This window comes from Pelobates fuscus, chromosome 7 (assembly GCF_036172605.1).
Source record: "Pelobates fuscus isolate aPelFus1 chromosome 7, aPelFus1.pri, whole genome shotgun sequence".
Taxonomy (NCBI): domain Eukaryota; kingdom Metazoa; phylum Chordata; class Amphibia; order Anura; family Pelobatidae; genus Pelobates; species Pelobates fuscus.
The window spans coordinates 38,174,630-38,195,749 of record NC_086323.1 but is presented as its reverse complement, the minus strand read 5'-3'; the positions used below and the strand labels follow the sequence as shown (position 1 = coordinate 38,195,749).

Here is a 21,120-nt window from a genome sequence, read left to right as displayed (position 1 = left end):
GGAGGGGGGGATAAGGACCACTAGGGGTGGGAGGGGGATATAAGGACCACTAGGGGTGGGAGGGGGATATAAGGACCACTAGGGGAGGAGGGGAGATAAGGACCACTAGGGGAGGAGGGGAGATAAGGACCACTAGGGGGGGGAGAGAGGGGGTATAAGGACCACTAGGGGAGGAGGGGGGATAAGGACCACTAAGGGGGGGGGGGTAAGGACCACTAGGGGTGGGAGGGAAGGGGATAAGGACCACTAGGGGTGGGAGGGAGGAGGGGATAAGGACCACTAGGGGTGGGAGGGAGGGGGGGGAAAGGACCACTAGGGGTGGGAGGGATGGTGATAAGGACCACTAGGGGTGGGAGGGAGGGGGATAAGGACCACTAGGGGTGGGAGGGAGGGTGGTATAAGGACAACTAGGGGGGAGAGAGGGGGTATAAGGACCACTAAGGGGGGGGTAAGGACCACTAGGGGTGGGAGGGAAGGGGATAAGGACCACTAGGGGTGGGAGGGAAGGGGATAAGGACCACTAGGGGTGGGAGGGAGGGTGGTATAAGGACAACTAGGGGGGAGAGAGGGGGTATAAGGACCACTAAGGGGGGGGGGTAAGGACCACTAGGGGTGGGAGGGAAGGGGATAAGGACCACTAGGGGTGGGAGGGAGGGGGGGGGGAAGGACCACTAGGGGTGGGAGGGAGGGGGGGGGAAGGACCACTAGGGGTGGGAGGGATGGGGATAAGGACCACTAGGGGTGGGAGGGAGGGTGGTATAAGGACAACTAGGGGGGAGAGAGGGGGTATAAGGACTACTAGGGGAGGGGGTGAAGGAACACAGGGGGAACGGGGGTGGGGAGGTAAGGACCACTGAGGGAGGAGGAGGGGAGGTCCACTAGGGGTTTGGGAGAGGGAGGACCACTAAGGGGGGAAAGACCACCAAAGGAGGGTAAGGAGGGAGGACCACTAAGGAGAGGGGAGGAGGGTAAGGACCACTAAGGGGGAGAGGGAGAGGATAATGACCACTGAGGGGGGGGGGGAGATTACCACTAAGGGGGTGGGGTGGAGTAGGGGAAGGTCTACTAAGGGGTTTGGGAGAGGGAGGACCACTAAGGGGTTTGGGAGAGGGAGGACCACTAAGGGGGGGGGGGGAGCTGGGAGTGAGAAGACCACCAAGGGGGAACTGCAGAGAGACAGGGGGCCAAGGGAGAGCACTAAGGGACAGAAGGGGAGAACATGGAGGGACAGAAGGGATCAATAATTGACCGGAGGGGAGAGCACTATGAATTTTAAAAATAAATAAATAAAGCGCTGCTCCCCTCTCAGTCCTTATCCTACCCCACAAACCCTCTCTTTTACACTACACACATACACAATGCATCCCCCCCACATACACACACACACACACAGAAACATACAATGCATTCCTACTCACACACAGACACACCCGAAACACACAATGCATCCCTTACGTTCACACAAACACTCATTCTCTTAGACACAGAAACTACATTACATACACAGAAACAAACTTTGCACCCCTTACACACACACACACACACACACACACAGAAACATACAATGCATTCCTTATACGCAAACACACACTGCATCCCCTATAAACACACTACATCCCTTACACAAATTGCACACATAAAACATCCCCAACTCATGGATGGGCCATGTAGGTGGATTTATGGGTGGGCATTGTAGGCATACTCACGGTCAAGCTCTGGAGGCCCAGACCTTGAGCTGTGTAAGGGGCCCTAAAAAATGGAGCTGCTTCCTGTTCGTTAATTGTTGTGAGCACTGTTAAAAACAGTCTCCAGAGAGCCTCTTCTACACCAGACCTGTGGAGCCAGACTGAGCCCATCATCAGCCTCTTGTCCTCATCTGGTGGTAAGTAGGCAATCCAATATATTATTAGTGGCACTAATTTCTAATTTACCTCACATTAAATGGATACTATAGTCACCAGAAGCACTACAGCATAATGTAGTGGTTCTGGTGTCTATAACCTGTATCTGTAGGCTTTTTAATGTAAACACACTGTCTTTTCAGATAAAAGACACTTTGTGAAGACTGCCGTTGGCCCATATGGCATAGCATATGGGCGGGGCATTGTGATGTCACATGGTGGGTGAGGGGGGGGCGGCCAAATTTTTTTTGCCTAGGGCGGCAAAAATCCTTGCACCGGCCCTGTCAGTACGTTATTATATTGGCTTTTGATTTTGTGAGCTAATTGTTTAGTCCATAGTCGGGTAGCGGTTTTTGTGTGTTGTCTGTAGATTAGGCGTCAAGCTGTTTGTTAGTTTGGTTTTGGTCGTGCCTGTTATTGTCTCTCAAGCATGTGTTACAGGTCCGCTTTGTGTCGTCCGTCGATGTTCATGTTCGGTTATTGAGTCGGGGTGTCTAGTGCAGTGGGGTGCCTGTTTGTAGGTCCCCTGTCTCTTTGTGTACCCCTGTGGGGGAGGTAAGGTGCGTCTCGGAGGTTGCTTCGGTCCTCTGTGCGTGGGGTATGCGTGCGTGATTGTGGGTAGTCTGGTCGTGTCTGCTTGACCGTGTAAGAGGGCCGTCTCGGTGCCTGTCTGTGTGGCCCTGTAGGGGTCTCTTGGGCCTTATGCAGTGTCTTATGTGTGGGCCATCTACCCTTGGGAGGTAGTAATGAGGGGGGGGGGGAGGCGTAGTCTCGTGTTCCATTTATTGTCGTTTGGTTGTGAGGGTGGGGAAGGTGTGACTGAGGCATGTCTCTTGTCCGGTATGTGTGTGTTGGGTACGTGGGGTAGTCCATGTGCTGATTAAGGAGCAAGGCCTATCATGGCGCGGAAGTGCCAGTATGGGATAGGGTAGTGTACGTTGTAAAGCACTTAAGGATAAAACTATCAAAACTAAACATAATAAAACTTAATAAAACAGAGCGGGGGCCATCAGTTGGTGTGGCTGTGGCTCAGAGTCCTGGTTTTTCTATATGATATGCTTCTTTGTGTTGGCCTGTTTTGTCAGATTGGGGCCATTGTATGTTCATTGTCTCTCGGAGTAAAGGGTACTGATCTCTCGGGGTCCCAGGAGTGTGAGCTCGTTGGGGTTGCTGCCTCTGGATTCGGTATGGGAATCCCCAGGTTGAGGAGGTATGAAGTAGCGTCTTGCAGCGTGGACAGTCTCTTAGTGGTCCCATCTTTAGTGATTAGCAGAGTGCGTGGTAGTGCCCACCGGTATTCAATGCCCAATGTGCGTAGGTGGTTGGTCACCGGGCCCAGCAAGCTGCGCCATAAGAGTGTAGTGTGGGTGACATCTTGGTAGAAAGTGAGTTGGGCCCCCTCGAAATTTAGCGGGGTTTTACCCCTGACCGCGGTCATTATTTGAATTTTATCCACGGTTGAGTGGCATCGGGCGATGACGTCTTGCGGTGCCCCCTGTGGTGCCTGCCTCGGCTTGGGTATACGAAATAAGCCTTCAAAGGTGATTTTCTTCATTTGGGTGTGTGGCCAGACGCTCATGTAGTGGGGGAGTTCCGTGGAGCCAATAGTGTTGGGTATGCCCCTTATCTTAATGTTTGACCGTCTGTGGCGGTCTTCTGCCTGGTCTGCCCTGGTAAATAGCATGGCCTGGGAGTTTTGCAGCAGTTGCAGGGCGTCTTTTAGGCCTTGAACTTCTTGCTTTAATTCTATTATGTCTCCTTCTGAGGCCTGTGTGCGTGCAGCGACCGCCGTTATCTCCGTTTTGAGCAGGTCTAGATCCGCTGCATGCAGCTGCCGCATTTCATGAAGTAGGTCCGCTATGTCCTGCTTTGTCGCTGGTATCATATTGGGTTCTGTTGGCTGGGCTGTATGCGGTTGGGTTTGCAGGGGTGTCGGGGGCCTCCCTTTGGGTCCCTCCCGAGCGTCTGGCTTCTGTCCCGTTGCCCTGGGTGCCTCACTAGGTTGGGTATTGTGGGAGCTACCCGGGTGATCTGGGCTCTGCCATGTGTGGGGAGACGCCTGGTTGTGTTCCGGCGGTGCTGCCGCGGGTGCCGGCGGGGGATAGTTGGGCTTCTGGAACATGACCCCTATATCCCTGTCCCCAGTACCTTGCTGCCTCTTAGAGCGGCGTCCCATTGCCGGAGTATGATCCGGTGGGTCAGTGGGATGCGGGTGTATCTGGCTGGTGTGTTTCGCCAGGTGTCCGCACAGGATTTCCTCGAGGTCCAGGCTCGATGGTGCGTGGTAGGCCCCGGTCTTGATTCTCCGCTTTTGCAGCTTCTGTGGCTGAAAGAACGGCATCGATGGATGCAGTACGGTGAGCTGCTGCCGTTGGGGTTAGTGTTGTGGCTGGATGGGTTCAGGATTTCGTGATATTTTGTGGATTTTGTCTGACGGTTGTGGGAGCTGTTAGAAATGGCGTCCGTTCTTGTTGAGTTGCTAGCTCCGCCTGTAAAAAGAGATCTAATGTTTACAGAACTTCTTTAGCAAATACTGTTTAATTTATGTAATGGTCTCTAAGGCATTGGGCCCTGTCAGTTCAATTCAGAGCTACGTATTGTATCCAGGGAGACCAGATGACCAGGTATTTAACCGTAGTCAGGGAGGCCACAGCAACCACAGCTTCTGTTGTGTGGATCTTCTCCACCATCTGCATCCATTGTTGGGCATCATTTTTAATTTCTTATCTTCTGCACTGTTAATAGCTTGGTAGACTTTGCAGAAACCTCTTGTGTGTGTGTGTGTGTGGATTCAAATTCAGTATACACTTCTAAAGCAAGTTATCATCTGATTGAAAATGGAACCATTTTGTTTTCTCCATGCAGACTGTGTCAGTCACAGCCAGCAAAGCGGTGGCTAGGGCTGCATAGACAGAAAAAAACGTGATTTAACTCCTAAACGTCAATGAGCAGTGAGACTTTAGAGGCATGATCTATACACAAAGGTTGTTGTGTGATTATGTCCCTTTAAGGGCAAAATAGGCAAACTGGAAAATTCTCGAAGTCAGTTATACTTTCTGTTCAGCTACTCTGGCCTTAAAGGGACACTATAGTCACCAAAACAACTTTAGCTTAATTAAACAGTTTTGGTGTATATATCATGCCTCTGCAGTCTCAATGCTCAATTCACTGCCATTTAGGAGTTAAACCACTTTGTTTATTAGCGCTAGTCACACCTCCCTGCATGTGACTTACACAACCTTCCTAAACACTTCATGTAAAGAGTCCTCTGTTTATCCTTCCTTTATTGCAAGTTCTATTTAATTTAGATTTTCTTATCCCCCGCTATATTAATAGCTTGATAGACCCTGCAAGAGTCTCATGTATGTGATTAAAGATCAATTTACAGAGCAAGAGATACAATTGTTTATGATAAATTACATCTGATTAAAATTGAAAAGTTTTTTTTTCATGCAGGCTGTGTCAATCAGAGCCAGGGGTGGTGTGGCAAGGGCTGCATAAACAGAAACAAAGTGATTTAACTCCTAAATGGCAGTGAATTGAGCAGTGAAACCTGAGAGGCATACACTAAAACTGCTTCATTAAGCTAAAGTTGTTTAGGTGACTATAGTGACTATAGTGTTCCTTTAAATTTGAATTTAACTTTGAATTTTCTCTTTAGAGCATAATCCTATAAAAACTTAACTGAGTCGTTGCAGGTACTGGGCTACATTTAATTATAGGACACTTAGCTGTGAGAAAGGGTAACATTTGAATAGCATAGCAGCATGCCATGATAGGTTGTGGACTAATAAAGCATGAGCTGTGACAGAGTGTAGCATTGTGGTGAACTCTGACATATACAGGGGGACATTTAGTAATATAGGGTGAACTATAACATGTACAAGGTAGCATTTAATAAAAGAGGATGAACTGTAACAGGTGTAAGGTAGAATTTAAGCGCTACGGAATCTGTTAGCGCTATATAAATGGCAATAATAATAATTTACTAATATGTCAGCCTTTAATAATAATTATTACGCTAGGCCAGATGAAGAGTAGTCGTCAATAATATGGGGGACAGTGACATATAGAGGATGTGATAAATAATATTGGGGATCTATGGCATATAGAAGGAAGCATTTAATAAAATAGGAGAGCTTTGACACATATAATGTGACATTTGATAGTATTAGGTACATTTGACCTTTAGAGGCTCACATTTAATAATATGGGGAATATGTGAGATATGGAAGGTAGTATTTAGTAACAGTGGGGAGCTTTGAGATAAAGAGGATAGCATTTAAGCATTTAGTAATATAAGGGAACTGTGGCAGGTAAAAAGTGTTATTAAAATGGATACTATGGGTATCAAAATAACTTTAGCTTAAAAAAAAACCATAGTCAACAAAGCAACTTTAGCTTAATAAAGTAATTTTTGTGTGTAGAAATCATGCCCTTGCAGTCTCACTGCTCAATTAGCTGTCATTTTTGAGTTAACCCTCGGTCAGGCGCAATGTGAGTAAGAACAGGATCGGGCGCATTGTGCCTAATAGGCCACTTTCACAAAACAAACTTTTTACTCAAATAAAAACATGTTTATTATATCATTTGCTCTACAACATTGGCAAAGGCAATTTCTGAGCATTTATTACAATACAAAGTAGCATGTTCCATACATAATGCACGTTTACACTTGGTAGGACAAAAAAAACAAACATTGTGCCTGTTGGATCAGTTACACCTTACCAAGGGCTAAATTGCTTTATTTAAACCAGTGGTTCCCAACCCATACCAGTCCAGGTTTTAGGGATTACCCAGTTGTGTCTAAGGTGTTTTAGAGAAAGGGGGAAAAAAACCCCCACTTTAGACACAACAGGGTAATTCCTAAATCCTGGACTGGTAGGAGGTACTTGAGGACTGGGTTGGGAACCCCTGGTTTAAACAGTCCTAGTCACACCTCCCGGCATGTGACGTGCACTTCGAGTAAAGCAAAATCTGATGTTTACTTCCTTTATTGCACAATCTGTTTAATTTAGATTTTTTTGTTATCTTCTGCACCAGTAACTGCTTACTAGAGCTTCTAGGAGCCTAATGTGTGTGTGCTTTAAGTTCAATTTACAGAGCAGAAGATAAAGTAGGTTAACATCTGATTAAAAATGAAGCAAGCTTTTTTTTTTTTCCCCTGTAGGCTGTTTCAGTCACACCCAGGGGAGGTGTGGCTAAGACTGCTTGGACAGAAATTTAACTCCTAACTGACAGAGAATTAAGCAGTGAGACTGCAGGGGCGTTGTCTATACACCAAAACTATTTGATTAAGCTAAAGTTGTTTTGGTGCCTATAGACTCCTTTTAATGATGCAGAAAAGCTGTGACAGGTACAGAGACATAATACATAATAGAGATGTACATGGGACACTTAATTATTGTGTGTGTGGATGTGCCAGGAAAAATGACGTGACAATGTAAATTTTTTGTTTTTATTGTATACAGCATACGGCAGAACATTTCTTTAGAAGTGGACACACAAACAACTGGGCAGTTTTAGTAAGTATTTTATTTATGGTACAGTACATTTTTCAACATCTCTATGTTCCCCATTATGTCTCTTCCTTATATCCTCCCACCTCCCTCTTTCTCTTTCGATCCACAAAAGTGATATACTAATTAGGGAAGATTGTTGTAAATAGTAGATGATAGACTTGTTAGTGATGGGTGCATGGTTGGTAGGGTATAGGCACAATAAGTTAGACAAAGGAGTTAATTAAGGGTTACTGAAGCACCAAAACTAGTTCAGTGAGTTGAAGTGGTCATGATGGCTGGAGTCTGTATGTGCAACGATTCACTTTAAAAGTAATCCCCTTTTTTGCTAATGGTGTAACTCCACCTCCAGCAACGTCAATGTGGTATCTTCAGCAAACCCTGAACAAGAGTTCCTGTCTGGCTAGTATCAGTTTTGCGCATATTTGTGTGTGCATTTATTGGCTGAGAGTGGTCAGCTGACCAGGGCTGTATCTACCGCGAGGCAAACAAGGCACTTTCCAGGGGGCGGCAAAAAATGCCGCCTCCAAATGCCCATGCTAATGCCTTGTTTGCCTCGTTTTATGGGGGCCCAAGAGCTGGCCGGCTGGCCGGCCACCTTTGGGCCCCCCCGAGGCAGGCAGACGGCTTTTTCCCGGGCGGGCGGGGAGGGAGCTCATTCCCCCGAGCTCTCCTGCTCAGCTCCCTTGTGCGACCCGCAGTGATGCCGGAGCCAGAATATGACGTCAATCCGGCTCCCGGCATCACTCTGCGGTGCACAAGGGAGCTGAGCAGGGAGCTCACAGCTCCCTTGCTGACATCTAAGTGCGGTCGCCCGCCTGCCTGCACGTCCGCCTGCACACACGTCCGGCTGCCTTCCTGCCCAGCAGAACCACTGGACCCCAGGTGAAAAATCCACCCAGCTCTCCCAAAAGTAGAGAGGCTGGGTGGATTTAAATTTAAAAAAAAAAATTATAATTTTGAGTGTTGGGGGAAAATGGTGTGTGTGTTTGTCAGTGAATATGTGTGTGTCATTGTGTGAGTGTGCGAGTCTGTCAGCAATGGACACGTCTGTCTGTCGGTGTGTCTGAATGATTGTATGTGTCTGTCAGATTGTGTCAAATCAGTGAGTGTATGAGTGTGTCTGTCAGTCAAAATGTGTGTTAGTTAACAGGAAGAGGTGTGGCCTAGGCAGAAAGGGGTGGGCCAATTTAAATTGGGGGTTGCCTGAGATCTGTCATGCTTAGGGCAGCACCATTTCAAAATACACCACTGCAGCTGACCTAATCAGCCAATGAATGGAGACAGCCTTGGCATTTGACATCGACAGCTCTGCAGAAGTTGAATGTGCGTCATTAGTGCAGGAATGACCCACAGCGCCCAGCTGAGACCTGGGTAAGATGACAAACGATTGCAAAACTATTTGCCCTATTACTGAGTAATGGGTCCAGGAAACTTCATAAATCATAACCACTACAGCAGACTGTAGTGATAATGATGCTTGGAATAACCATTTAAGTAAACAGAATAAAATCAGAGGTTCGTGTACAATTAAACAACTATTTGCAATAGGTACAAATATGTCAGAATATATGTATTGCATCCACTGTGTATCTTTATAAGTGAGCTATACATGGTAAATATAAATTAAATGTATGCCGTGTTAAATTGTAAGGAGGGTAATAAAATCCCGAATCTGCATTTTGTCCCGTGTTTTAAAATATTGTATGGTTTTCATTTCAAAAGCTTTTTTTTTTTTTTTATTCCTTATTTGAGGTGTTTTTTTTTTTGTGGAATGTGATATCATTCTGAGCGAAATGTTGTCCAACTGATGTTTAGTTTTGGTTTTCTTTGTGCTTTTTGATTGAAATTCTAAGTTGATAGTAGTGTTCTCTGTCTCTATCTATCCATCTATCCTTTCATAATCACGTACAAATTGGTATTTGTATATAATTATTTTTTTTTTTATTTTTTTTTTTAAGTGAAAAATTCCCAAGGAAACTAATAGATTGTTTTTAGAGTTTGCACTTTTCATTACATGTAAGCAAATATTAATTCTCTGGATTTGACCGATCCTTGTTCCTCAGCCCAGAAAAGTCTATTAGATTTACTGACCTTGCAGTCCTATAATGCCTGTACTGATGCAGATGATGTTTTAGGTGGTGCTATCTTTGATTATGTTGTTATTTTGGATATACAAAGTGCCATTGTCTTTAGGAAGTCACATGTTTTGGTGGAAGAAGCTACAGATTATTTGCAGGCCATAGGCCTGTCAGCATAAGCAGCATTTTATAGCTGGAACGGCAGCACTATAAGTCACGTTCTACCTAAATTTGTCTTTCCTGAGACTGTGAATTTCTAGGAACTTTTTTACATTCCCATTTATAACGGGCTGTTTTATTAATTGAGCTGTTACTGCCATTTATTTTTCGTATGTGCTTTCTAAACTCCCCACCCTTTATATGTAGGTTCTGTTTGAATGTTATCCCTTGTATAGATGCAGACATTGCCATTAACACGTATCATAGGCATGCACAGCACACTTCGTTAAGATTTGCACTTGGATAATATTTATTAAAAACTCAACCATCGTCATTTATAGTTATCAAACTAAAACATAGCAAAAATGTGTTTTTATTGCAGTTTTAACAGAGTAAACACTAATGAAACAAACTTCAAATAATGGACCACCCCAAAAATGTGGTGCTCATGTGATTTACATACTTTATCATTTATAGAGTAATTATTATTTTTATTTTTTTTGCCATAAAAGTGTAGGTAGGGGCATAGAATAGGTGACCGTGTAGACGAAAGAGACTTGCATTAAATTAACATGCATCACTTGCCAATTATTTTATACCAGCAAGCAAACACAAATATACAAACCAAAATAAAGCAGGCAAAACTTTGAAAAGTACAGTATGTGATAAACATTCCTAAACTTCCCATAAACTTGGTCAGATTGCACTGCTGGGCACACCTTTTAGCTAGGGAAGTTACTTTGTTGTTCAGCAGCGGGAAAGATACCCCCAATACCGTATTCTGCTCTGCATAATCACATTGATCAGACTCCCTCTCTTCTACCCCTGTCAGGATGTTGCAGGGTGAAGAGATCTTCCAACTGCACGTGTATAAATTTGTCAGGCATGCCCAATGCACTTTTCCATGATTCCTAGGGATAGGACACTGATTGGTTAGATCAGTATCCTTCCTGGAGTGGGTGTGGAAAGCATAAGAAAGAAAACAAAAAAACAGGTAAATATGGAAAAACAATCTTATTTGTCTGCTTTTTTCAGCCTGCAGAGTGAGACAGTTGTCTCAAGGTGTGCTTATGAGTACACTGTTTGATTTATGTTTGATATTCTTACTTTTGGGAATCCTGACTTTATATGCCAATACTTGGCTTCTCAAAAATGTGCTCGGGGCTCCTTGCAGCTATTTATTTAGTGCCCGATGTTAAAGTTTAAGTGGTACTTCGAACCAAAGTTAAATATGGCATCCCCCATGAAATAAGGGTAAGTCAGAATATGCATTAATAATGTGCATTAAGTTGTATGCATGCATTACACGTAATATATGAAGATGATATAATACATGTAATATTTTATTCTCATTAATAACAAAATACATACAGTTTGCCTATAATTATGTGGTTTTTTTTTGGGGGGGGGGGGGTTTAAATAAAATTTGTAGATAAAAGCACGAAAAGTGTTTTGTGCCTCTTTCAACTGGAAATTATATATTTTTAAAAAATGCAACGATAATTCTCCTTTACATCTCCTTCCAGGTTTGTTTAATGTATTCACCGCTTGGCACTCCTCCTTGTTACTGTGTACATCCTGACAGGCTTCTGGTCTTGATATAGTTAATGTTCAGGACCAGAATATAATGTTCCCATTTGCTAATAGGTGTCATCCATGTCATGCATTAAAGAGAAGTGGGGACAATTTCTTTTCTTCCTTGCCCTATCCCCGAGGCTGCTGAGGGCTATTGCAGGCACGTTAATAATGCTTGTGTTACTAGACCGTATGGAAAGAAAAGTGTTTCAGAACAAATAAAAACCTTATTGTCATTTTAATGATTTCAGTTTTGATTACATAATAATTACTGTATATCGTTACTTTTCATACACTTTCCTGGAGCCTGTACATCAATTGATCAGATAATATTGTGTGTAATTATAAATCCATGCTTCAGCTTATTCATTCTGTTGGGAAATGTATTCATAATATCCAGTGTGGTAATGGCATGTGCTTAAACCGCACGTATTTCTTTCGTTATGTTCTGTAAGATTTGCTGTCACACATTTTATTGAATGCGTTATGTTGTGCCTTCATATTACCATTGTGTGACTTTTCACTCAGGCTAATTAGCATTTTTAGTGAATCTGTAGCCTACAAAATTAAAAAGAGCATAAAGCTCTGTATTGCATTTATGCTAAAGCCACCTTGGGCACACAAGGTTCCCCAGGATCACCTGATAATAGAGTGAAACACGGCAAAATCGCCCCATTATTCTCACATCCTGGTTGATGTAGTGGAATTTGCATTTGTATTCATTTTATGAGTGTGCCCCTATATTAACCAAAAACAAGCACTGAATGTGTTCCAGACTCCTCACTATCACACCAGACCATGTTTGAGGGGGTTATCTTAATAGGTTGTGAAGTCCACCCATTTCTATCCTTAACCTTTCGTAAATGCCAACTTACCTTACTAAGTAATGTCTAACGTATTGTCCCCTGGGCACCACTAATGCTCATACACTTTAATCTGGTTCCAGAGGGATGTCCTAAAGACCCTATAGAGCCAGGAAAACAAGTTTATTTTCCTGGCACTTTAGTGATCCTTTAACACTGCAATGTAAAGATTGCAGTTTTTCTAAAACTGCAGTGTTTTACATGGCAGGGTTAAGGGAACAGTGACACTTAATCCAGGCCACTTCAATGAATTGAAATGGTCTGGGTGCCTATAGTGTACCTTTAAGTTTCCAGTGTCGTCCGTTAAAATGCATTTTCATTAGGTATTCTGTAATCTGCTTTAGCCATGATGTTTGGGTTGCTGTATTAGTCTAGTAATGTAGGTTCAAAATAGTGAATTATTGAATTTTCCTTTAATATCTTTCTTGTTTTTTTATATAATGGACTAACAGAAATTTTTAGTGACGAACTTTCAGGAGTTCCTCTGTTTATTAAATCTAAAGCCTTTTTTTAGCTTAAATGGACACTATAGACACCAAAATTACTTTATCTTAATGAAGCAGGTTTGTCGTATAGATCATGCCCCTGCAGTCACACTGCCCAGTTAGGAGTTAAAGCAGCCTTAGCCACACCTCCCTGCATGTGACTTACACAGCCTTCCTTAACACTTCCTGTAAAAAGAGATCTAATGTTTAAACTTCCTTTTATTGCACAATCTGTTTAATTTTAAATTTAGAATTTCCTATCTCCTGCTGTTCATAGCTTGCTAGACCTTGCAGGAGCCTCCTGTGTGTGATTTAAAGTTCACTTTAGAGAACAGGAGATAAAAAAAGCAAGTTAATGTTAGAAAATATAACAATTCTTTTTTTCATGCAGGCTGCGTGATACACAGCCAGAAGAGGCATTGCTAGGGCAGTGTTAAAAAAGTGATCTAACTCCATAGTGGCAGAGAATTGAGCAATGAGACTGCAGGGGCATTATCTATACACCAAAACTACTTCATTACGCTAACATTGATTTTGTGCCTATTGTGTCCCTATTTTCTGGCGGGGAGGGAGGGTTTACTAACAGCTGAATATCTGATACATGAACATCCCTAAAAGCCATTGGTGTGGAGCATACAAATTGCAGGTAGTCATCAAATTCTATATCTCAAATATTTCATAGGATTTATATAATGTGTATATATGCTGCACTCAGCCCTGACATCAGTGTCTAGATTGTTACTGTACTGTGCTTTATTTGTTTTGACATTAAATGAGATTAAAATATCTTTAAAATGAATTACAATACAGTAATAATTACAAACTCTTACTGAATTGTGATCATTATCTGAATTTCATAATCTTTGACTCTCATCATTTCTTTTTTCGAGATATACTCTAAATTCTCCATCAGACTTTAAACCAGTGTATGAAATGATTCCCAGCTTAATTAAATGTTATCACCTGCTTTTAGTTGTCATTACTTAAATTTACATTTCTTCCCCTACCCCCTTCAAGGTTTGCACGTCCCGTTTCTGGTTCAATTACCGCCATGTGGCGAATACTCTGTCCATGTACCGAAGTGTTAAAAGACTTGGGATTCCAGACAGGTAAGAGGAGCCTTTTAACTTTTATCTTATAGACCACGGCTGCTAATTATTCGCTGTGATAGTGCTGCATACACATAAGCTATGCTTTTAATGCGTGCAGTTTATATGTAGGTTTTTTTTTTTTGTTTTTTTTTATATACTGTGAACTCTCTCAATAGCCTTGCTTTGTCACATGGTAGCCCAATAAATCTATAGTTTTAGACTTTTGAGATATATTTTATATTTTATATTCTCTCTATCTATCTATCTATCTATCTAAAAAAAAATTTTATTTTTTTTTTTCAACTTTTTTTGAGAAAGTCAATTGTTATTTAAATAAGAGATTTGTAACAACTTTAAAATTAGCACAAAGCCAGTGAGAAAAGACAGACATTTGCATATGAAATAATCTTGGCCTGAACGTGAAATGTGTGCAAAGATTGTGTGTGTTTTCAGAGGAACGCTGGAAAAGAAAATTGAGAGGATGGAGATTTATTTCAAAGACAAATATAAAGGGGGCCGGAACATTAAAATTGTCCTAGATGATTCAATAAAGCCCCAGACAAAACATTCTCCCCAATAAATCTCATGGGAGAGGGAAAGGAAAAAATCTCACTTGGGGCTCTAATCATTTAAAGTCTCTGGACGATATCTGCTGTGACATGGTGAAAACTAAACAGCACAGTGTGGTAGAGCTAAACAGCCAGTTAGGTGTGCGGTTCTCTGGATTCTGTCCATCCATTGACCTGAACGATAGAGTGGACTTATCAGTATTAGGTGTAGAAAGAGTTTATTAGAGATTCTATGTTGTCCAAATTGTAGTGAATTGTTCTGATGTCTCTATAATATGGACTGTTGGTTCTTCCATCTCATAAATTTAAAGGACCAATATAGGCACCCAGACCACTTCAGCTTAATGAAGTGGTCTGGGTGCCAGGTCCAGCTAGGTTTAACCCTTTTTGCTGTAAACATAGCAGTTTCAGAGAAACTGCTATGTTTACAAATGAGTTAATCCAGCCTCTATTGGCTGTCTCATTGACAGCCGCTAGAGACGCTTCCGCGCTTCTCACTGTGATTTTCACAGTGAGAAGACGCCAGCGTCCATAGGAAAGCATTGAGAATGCTTTCCTATGATACTGGCTGAATGCGTGTGGATTCAGCCGATGATGGAAGAAGAGGGAGGAGAGTCCCAGCGCAGAGGGAGCACGGCACTGGAAAAAAGGTAAGGGATTAACCCCTTCCTCCCCCTTCAGCGCCACGGGAGTGGGACCCTGAGGGTGGGGGCACCCTCAGGGCACTATGGTGCCAGGAAAACAAGTTTGTTTTCCTGGCACTATAGTGGTCCTTTAATAGGGGAAGATGCTTGTACGATATACAGTCTGGATTGTCCCTTTAAGGCCACAGTAGCCACATTGGAAGCATAGTTGACTTAGAGATTTTTTTCCAGCTTGGCTATTTTGTCCTCAAATTTCTCTCTTTTGAAAAATGTATGTGTGTCCCACCTGGTCACGAATAGATCTTTTTATAATAATAAAAAAAAAAAACATCAGCGAAGTAGTGTTTACCAAAGAAAAAGTGAGAGATATTGGATACCTTACAAAACTAAGTGTTTCTGTGATCTTTAATTATCCTTCATTCAAGATAAAGCTGTAGTATCCTTGACAGGTTTGCTTTAATTAATAATAACAGATAATCCGATATTTGTTTATTAAAGGGCTGCTGTCGCCCAATGTTTCCAGTGTGTGTATATGGGTCATAAAGTCATTGTATATTTTCAGTTCCATGATTCAAAAGCATTTTTTATAAAAAAAAAATTTGTTTGTGTAACATGCCACTTATGTCAGGTATAACTTTGCATTGGAGAGGTTTGCTTGCGTGTTTCTGAGATTTGATAGAGCCTTAGATAAGAGTGAGCTTGCATGATTCCCACTGAGTTTAGTAGAAGCTATTAATTAATTTCACCTTGCATACTCTGCAGGGTCTGTTTTATTGTTTTCAACATGCTCTGAACACAGCAGGGGTTTTCTCGCGATGTGTGGTTACCATACCTGTCACAACGCCGAATCTCCTTTTCTTTTGTTTGTTGTTTTTACCTTTTGCTTATTATTTTCTTTTACTAGAAGATGTTTTGTGTAATGTTTAAAAACTGTCATTTTTCAAAATGAACAGTTTCAGATTGCTGCAAAGAGAAGCTTTTGCATTGTACTATGAATATCTCTCTATGGAATAATTCCTCCCTATTAACTCTAAAAAACAAAACATTTGTACATCAATAACATATTTCTTCAAAAGGAGCGGGGTGGGAAAACGACTGGGAAGCCAGCACGTGAAAGACAGAGAGGTTTACGGAGATTCAGATTTATTATGGCTAATTCTGTAAGTGAATTCTGGGCACAGATTGTCAGGTTGAATTTTACCCGCAGCATAAATAATGAGCGTGGAGACTGGAGACCAATACAATGTAGCTGCAAAAAAAATGAGTCGCTTGTGACAATTTGTCCTTTAAGTAGGTTGTTCTCCAATATGCCACAGAGGACAGTCTGATATCCAGCCATGCATATACCACTTTATTAACTGTTTGTGTGTAGTCTGGCACTTTATCTGCAAAATATGCATTAAAGGGTTACTCTTGTTAATAGGTCCCCTATTGAAATCTCCTATGAAAGAGCTATAAAATTGACTTGGAATACAGCACAGACCAGGGTCTCCCACATCCCGTCCAACATCTGGATACATAGTTCTGGCCTGCATAGGTCACGTGTGCCGGTGCAACTAGCTCCCGGCACAAAAGTTCATGTATGCGAAACGCAGAACATATAGATCCCTACCACCCTGACTACTTCTAAAAGTGGAAGTGGTCATGGTTGTTGGAGTAACCCTTTAAGATTGCTTTCACTCTAATAAAGTTTCTAGAAAGGGTGGGAGGGGGGGAAACACAAACTTAAAAACGTTAAAAGATGTATATTCCAAAATTATATTAAAAATGAATAAATAAAAAATCAAACTATGCATTTACATAAAAAATATAAATAATGCCACACTCAGACAGCTGTGAATAGTGTGAATGCCATGTGTTGCGTTTGTAATGTGCTGCGTCCCACTTCTGAAGTCACCAGAGGAAATTCTCATAAAGAGCATCATTAGACATGCATGCAGAGCAAGCTCACGGTCTGCCAATACAAATAGCTTCAACGCTAGGTTGACATGCCACCCTTTTTGTTACGGTCCACTCCCCACCATATCATCAGTGACACTCATTCTCTCCCCCTCCGTGACTTGCGTTAGCATGATTTTGTGAACAGAGTATTACATGGTCGATGAGAAGACATGTAACTTTTGTACTGCCTGAATACTTATTTTTGTATGTTACATTGGAACATTTTAATAAATGCAAATTACGGGAACGAAATCAGAGTGGACATTATATTTCTTTCCCCTTGTGATCATAAAAGATTTATATTTGGCCTTTAATATCAAAAAAGGGTTAATTTCCAAAAATGTTTATGAAATGAAAACTGCCCGAATAGCAAGTTTGCTGTCTGGGTGTAAATGTATGTTGAGAACGTGACTTCTTGATTCTACGTGATTATGTTCCTCTTTCAGCCACATTGTCCTGATGCTCGCTGATGACATGGCTTGTAACCCTCGGAACCCCAAACCAGCCACTGTATTTAGCCACAAAAATATGGAGCTCAACGTCTATGGTGATGATGTCGAAGTTGATTACAGGGGTTATGAGGTATGCTTCTTTCATTGAACAATATATTTTCATTTGGAAAGGTGTAAATAATGATTCTTTCACCAGATCATGTTATTATTTTTATATTTTTCACATGAATTTACTTTCCCTGTTAGTGCCTTTGGCTGAAAAGTGATTTTTAGATGTAATTCTGGGCTTTTGCACAGATGCTTATAGGGAAACTATAGTGCCAGGAAAACAAACTAGTTTTCCTGGCACTATAGCCCCCTTCCCCCCGCTTCGTGGTGCAGAACGGGTTAAAAACCTGTTCTATCACCTGGATCCAGGGCCATTGTACCGCGGTGCTGGCTCGGGTCCGCCTTCTCTCCTACTTCGCCAGCGGGGAGACCTAAGGTGCATGTGCATTATTCAATGCTTTCTTATGGGGATTCCAGTGACGCTGGAAGTCCTCATGCATAGCGTGATGACGTCCAAAGTCATTTAGGGGACCAAAAGTCGCCTAAAAGTCCCTAAAGTAGAGGAGGATTTAACACTAGCAATAACTGCAATAATTACATGCTCAGGTTAGGGGGGGCAAGGTTTGGGACACTGCATCCAGACTACTTTAATGAGCTGAAGTTGTCTGGGTGCTTATAGTGTTCCTTTAACCCCTTAAGGACCAAACTTCTGGAATAAAAGGGAATCATGACATGTCACACATGTCATGTGTACTTAAGGGGTTAAAGGGACACTATAGTCACCAGAACAACTACATCCTGCAGAGAAAAGGCGGTGTTTACATTACAGCCTAGGGACACCTCAAGTGGCCACTCCTTAGATGACTTCTAGAGGTGCCTCTTGCAGTGATTTTAACACTTTAGGGCTTGGAATACATGTTTGTGTTCCTGACCCTATAAACTTATGTTGGGGTCTGTCGGCTATCACTAACATGCCCAGCATACCAACAAATAGGCATCTTGTGTTTTCACATGGCAGATACATTGGTATCTCCATCATAACATGTGAAGACACTCTACTAAAGCCCTAATGGGAACAGGAAAGAGTTATACTTAGGGCACAAGATATTGATGACAGTAGTGTGCATTGAATCCAGATGCGTTTGGTTCCTTGGAATGAGCATTATTAAGACATTGAAAGCAGGTTTCCATGCATGACTGCATTATGCCCAGAAGGTTTAAATCTTTCCTCGGTGACCGTTCACAGTATGTGTGCCCTGGGCCGTTGACTTTATGGTTCAACTAAAGTTGTGTCTCTCACCCGTTTTATTAACAGTAAGATGAGTACAGTGCTGGATGAGACGAACATTGCTGTAATACCTTAAAAAAATAAATCTGTCTTTTATCTAACTCTTTCCATTCTTTTGTCTTAAATGCTACAAATTCTTAATTCACTGTTTAGTGAGGAAATCCTTTTAAGTTATTTGTGATAAATTCTCTATACTATTATGATCTTGGCAGTACTAAGCCCCTGATCCTGATCTTGCCAGGAATCTATTTGTCTGGGTAATAATTATTGCGTAGCTCTTGTTTCTATCCATGTTAGGTTCTACTGCCATATCAGACTGTTTGGATGGCTTTAGCAGATATTAATTGGTTTCAGGACAGTTTGTACTGATATTTATGTATGTTATTTCCACACCCCCATTATAAATGATAGATTATTGCTGCTCTTCCCTTCCCTTTTTTGGTTTGAGAGTTTTAAAATGGTTTTTTTTTTGTTTTTAAAATGGGCCAGCTGCAAATCACATGGCTAACAAGACCACCTTTGAATAGGTGTATACTTAAAGGGCCACTATAGTGCCAGAAAAACAAACTAGTTTTCCTGGCACTATAGAGTATTTGGGTCCCCCCCACTCTCAGGGTCCCACTCTCGCCAGGCTGAAGGGGGAGGAAGGGGTTCTCCAGCGCCGGGCTCCCGCGGCGCTGGGGAACTCTCCTCCCTCTTCCGGCGTCAGTGCTGAATGCGCATTCAATCAGTCCATGCGAAAGCATTTCTCAATGCTTTCCTATGGATGGCAGCATCTTCTCACTGTGATTTTCACAGTGAGAAGCACGGGAACGCCTCTAGCGGCTGTCAATGAAACAACCACTAGAGGCTGGATTCTCTGAAACTGCTATGTTTACAGCAGGCGGGGTTAACCCTAGATGGACTTGGCACCCAGACCACTTCATTGAGCTGAAGTGTTCTGGGTGCCTATAGTGGTCCTTTAATCCATACATTGTACAAAATAATCAGCAATATAGTTTAGAACAAATATACTTATCTGAATGTTTTTTTCCTCCACCTCCAGCATGACCTCAAGATATGGATGGGGCAAATTTGGGTACATGTAGTATGCCTCTGTTTTTTCTTTGAGACTTAAAATCATATTTTTTTTTTTTTTTTTGCTGGGCAAAATAATACATGCATGTCTCATGCCTCAACAGCAATTGACAAGTAAGTCAAAGTACAAAGCTTACATGTGGTAGGGCATTTAGCAAGTACGTTCACATTTTTAAAAGGTTATAATGAGAAGCTTAATCAGGCGAAATCAAAACATGAGATGAGAACATGCAATAGTACTGCACAATGTGTTAATAAAACATGCTCACGCTTATTATGTCCGTAGGTAGATAGGTATAGCATTAAACATGGACGTGGGAACTGACAATTTAGTGGTCAAACCACGCTAAAACAGACAATCGAGCTGTGTGCATGAGTGCTCAACAAAAAACTTCTACATATCCAGGCTGGAGATATGAAATTCAGCAGATTTTATCTTGTGTTAGATTGCCGCTGGGTACTAACATAATGATACCACTGGGATCTGAGTAGTACTAGATGAGTACAAAAACAAAACGAGTAGCTCATACAAGCTTAAAACAAGGGTGATAGAGCAGAGATTATAAACAGGCCTCCATATAAGCACAATACCAAATCTTTTTCAGTGTGCAGCTTTTTCAATGCAAATAGCCATTCCTTAAAGCCACGCATGCAGTTTTTTAGAAGAACACGGTGTAACAGCATTTGATGCAAATCTATGCATTTACTTACAGTTTGTCTTTCAAGTTGTATGGGTGAATTTATTAATGCAGCACTGTCACATCGTACTTACCTTTTCCCAATTGCTTCCTCTTCTCTTTCCTATTCTTTTCCAAATAATTTTTAACTAAAAACATAAGTCAAAGTAGAGTCTTATGTATTTTAAATATGCCTGACTTACTTATTAGACACTGGGCAAAGCTGCAGTGTCAATCCCAACCAGTGACGGTTGCAGGGAATTGGCTGTGTCTATGTAGGATCTTGAGGGATAATATATATATATATATATATAATAATAACAAATGTTTAACCACGAAAGGTACATTCAGCAGCGTCAACGGGCATTTTCTAATGCATTCGAACAAACAAAATGATTAAAAGGCACACAACTGCCTCACGAGGTGTGCTAGGACTAAAACTTGCATGTTGGAACATCAAAACCATGCTGGATACAGCACACAGCAGTTGCCCTGGACGACGCTCCGCTTTAGTCGGCCACATACTCTTAAGGCTCAATGTCAATATCGTTGCTCTCAGTGAAGTCTGGCTTCCAGAGATAGGCAGCCTTCAATAGCTTGGCCTCCAATTGGTCAGGCAAGCAAGAGACCGAGAGATGCCTCTGTGGTGTTGGCTTTATCATCAGGAACTCAATTGCCTACCCACTTGAAAATCTGCCATGGGGTCACTCAGATCTCATCTCTATGCCCATCTAACTTCAAAACAAGCAG

The 21,120-nt window shown here is 42.1% G+C and overlaps 1 protein-coding gene across 1 annotated transcript in view; it reads left to right on the top strand.

Annotated features, from left to right (window-relative positions):
* The window catches only part of PIGK (phosphatidylinositol glycan anchor biosynthesis class K), a 123,854-nt gene that overhangs the window by 3,242 nt on the left and 99,492 nt on the right, over positions 1–21,120 (top strand). Inside the window, exons 2-4 of the mRNA XM_063427945.1 lie at positions 7,373–7,426; positions 13,601–13,692; positions 17,275–17,410. Coding sequence (XP_063284015.1) covers positions 7,373–7,426; positions 13,601–13,692; positions 17,275–17,410 — 282 coding nt within the window. The remainder of the gene's footprint in view (positions 1–7,372; positions 7,427–13,600; positions 13,693–17,274; positions 17,411–21,120) is intronic.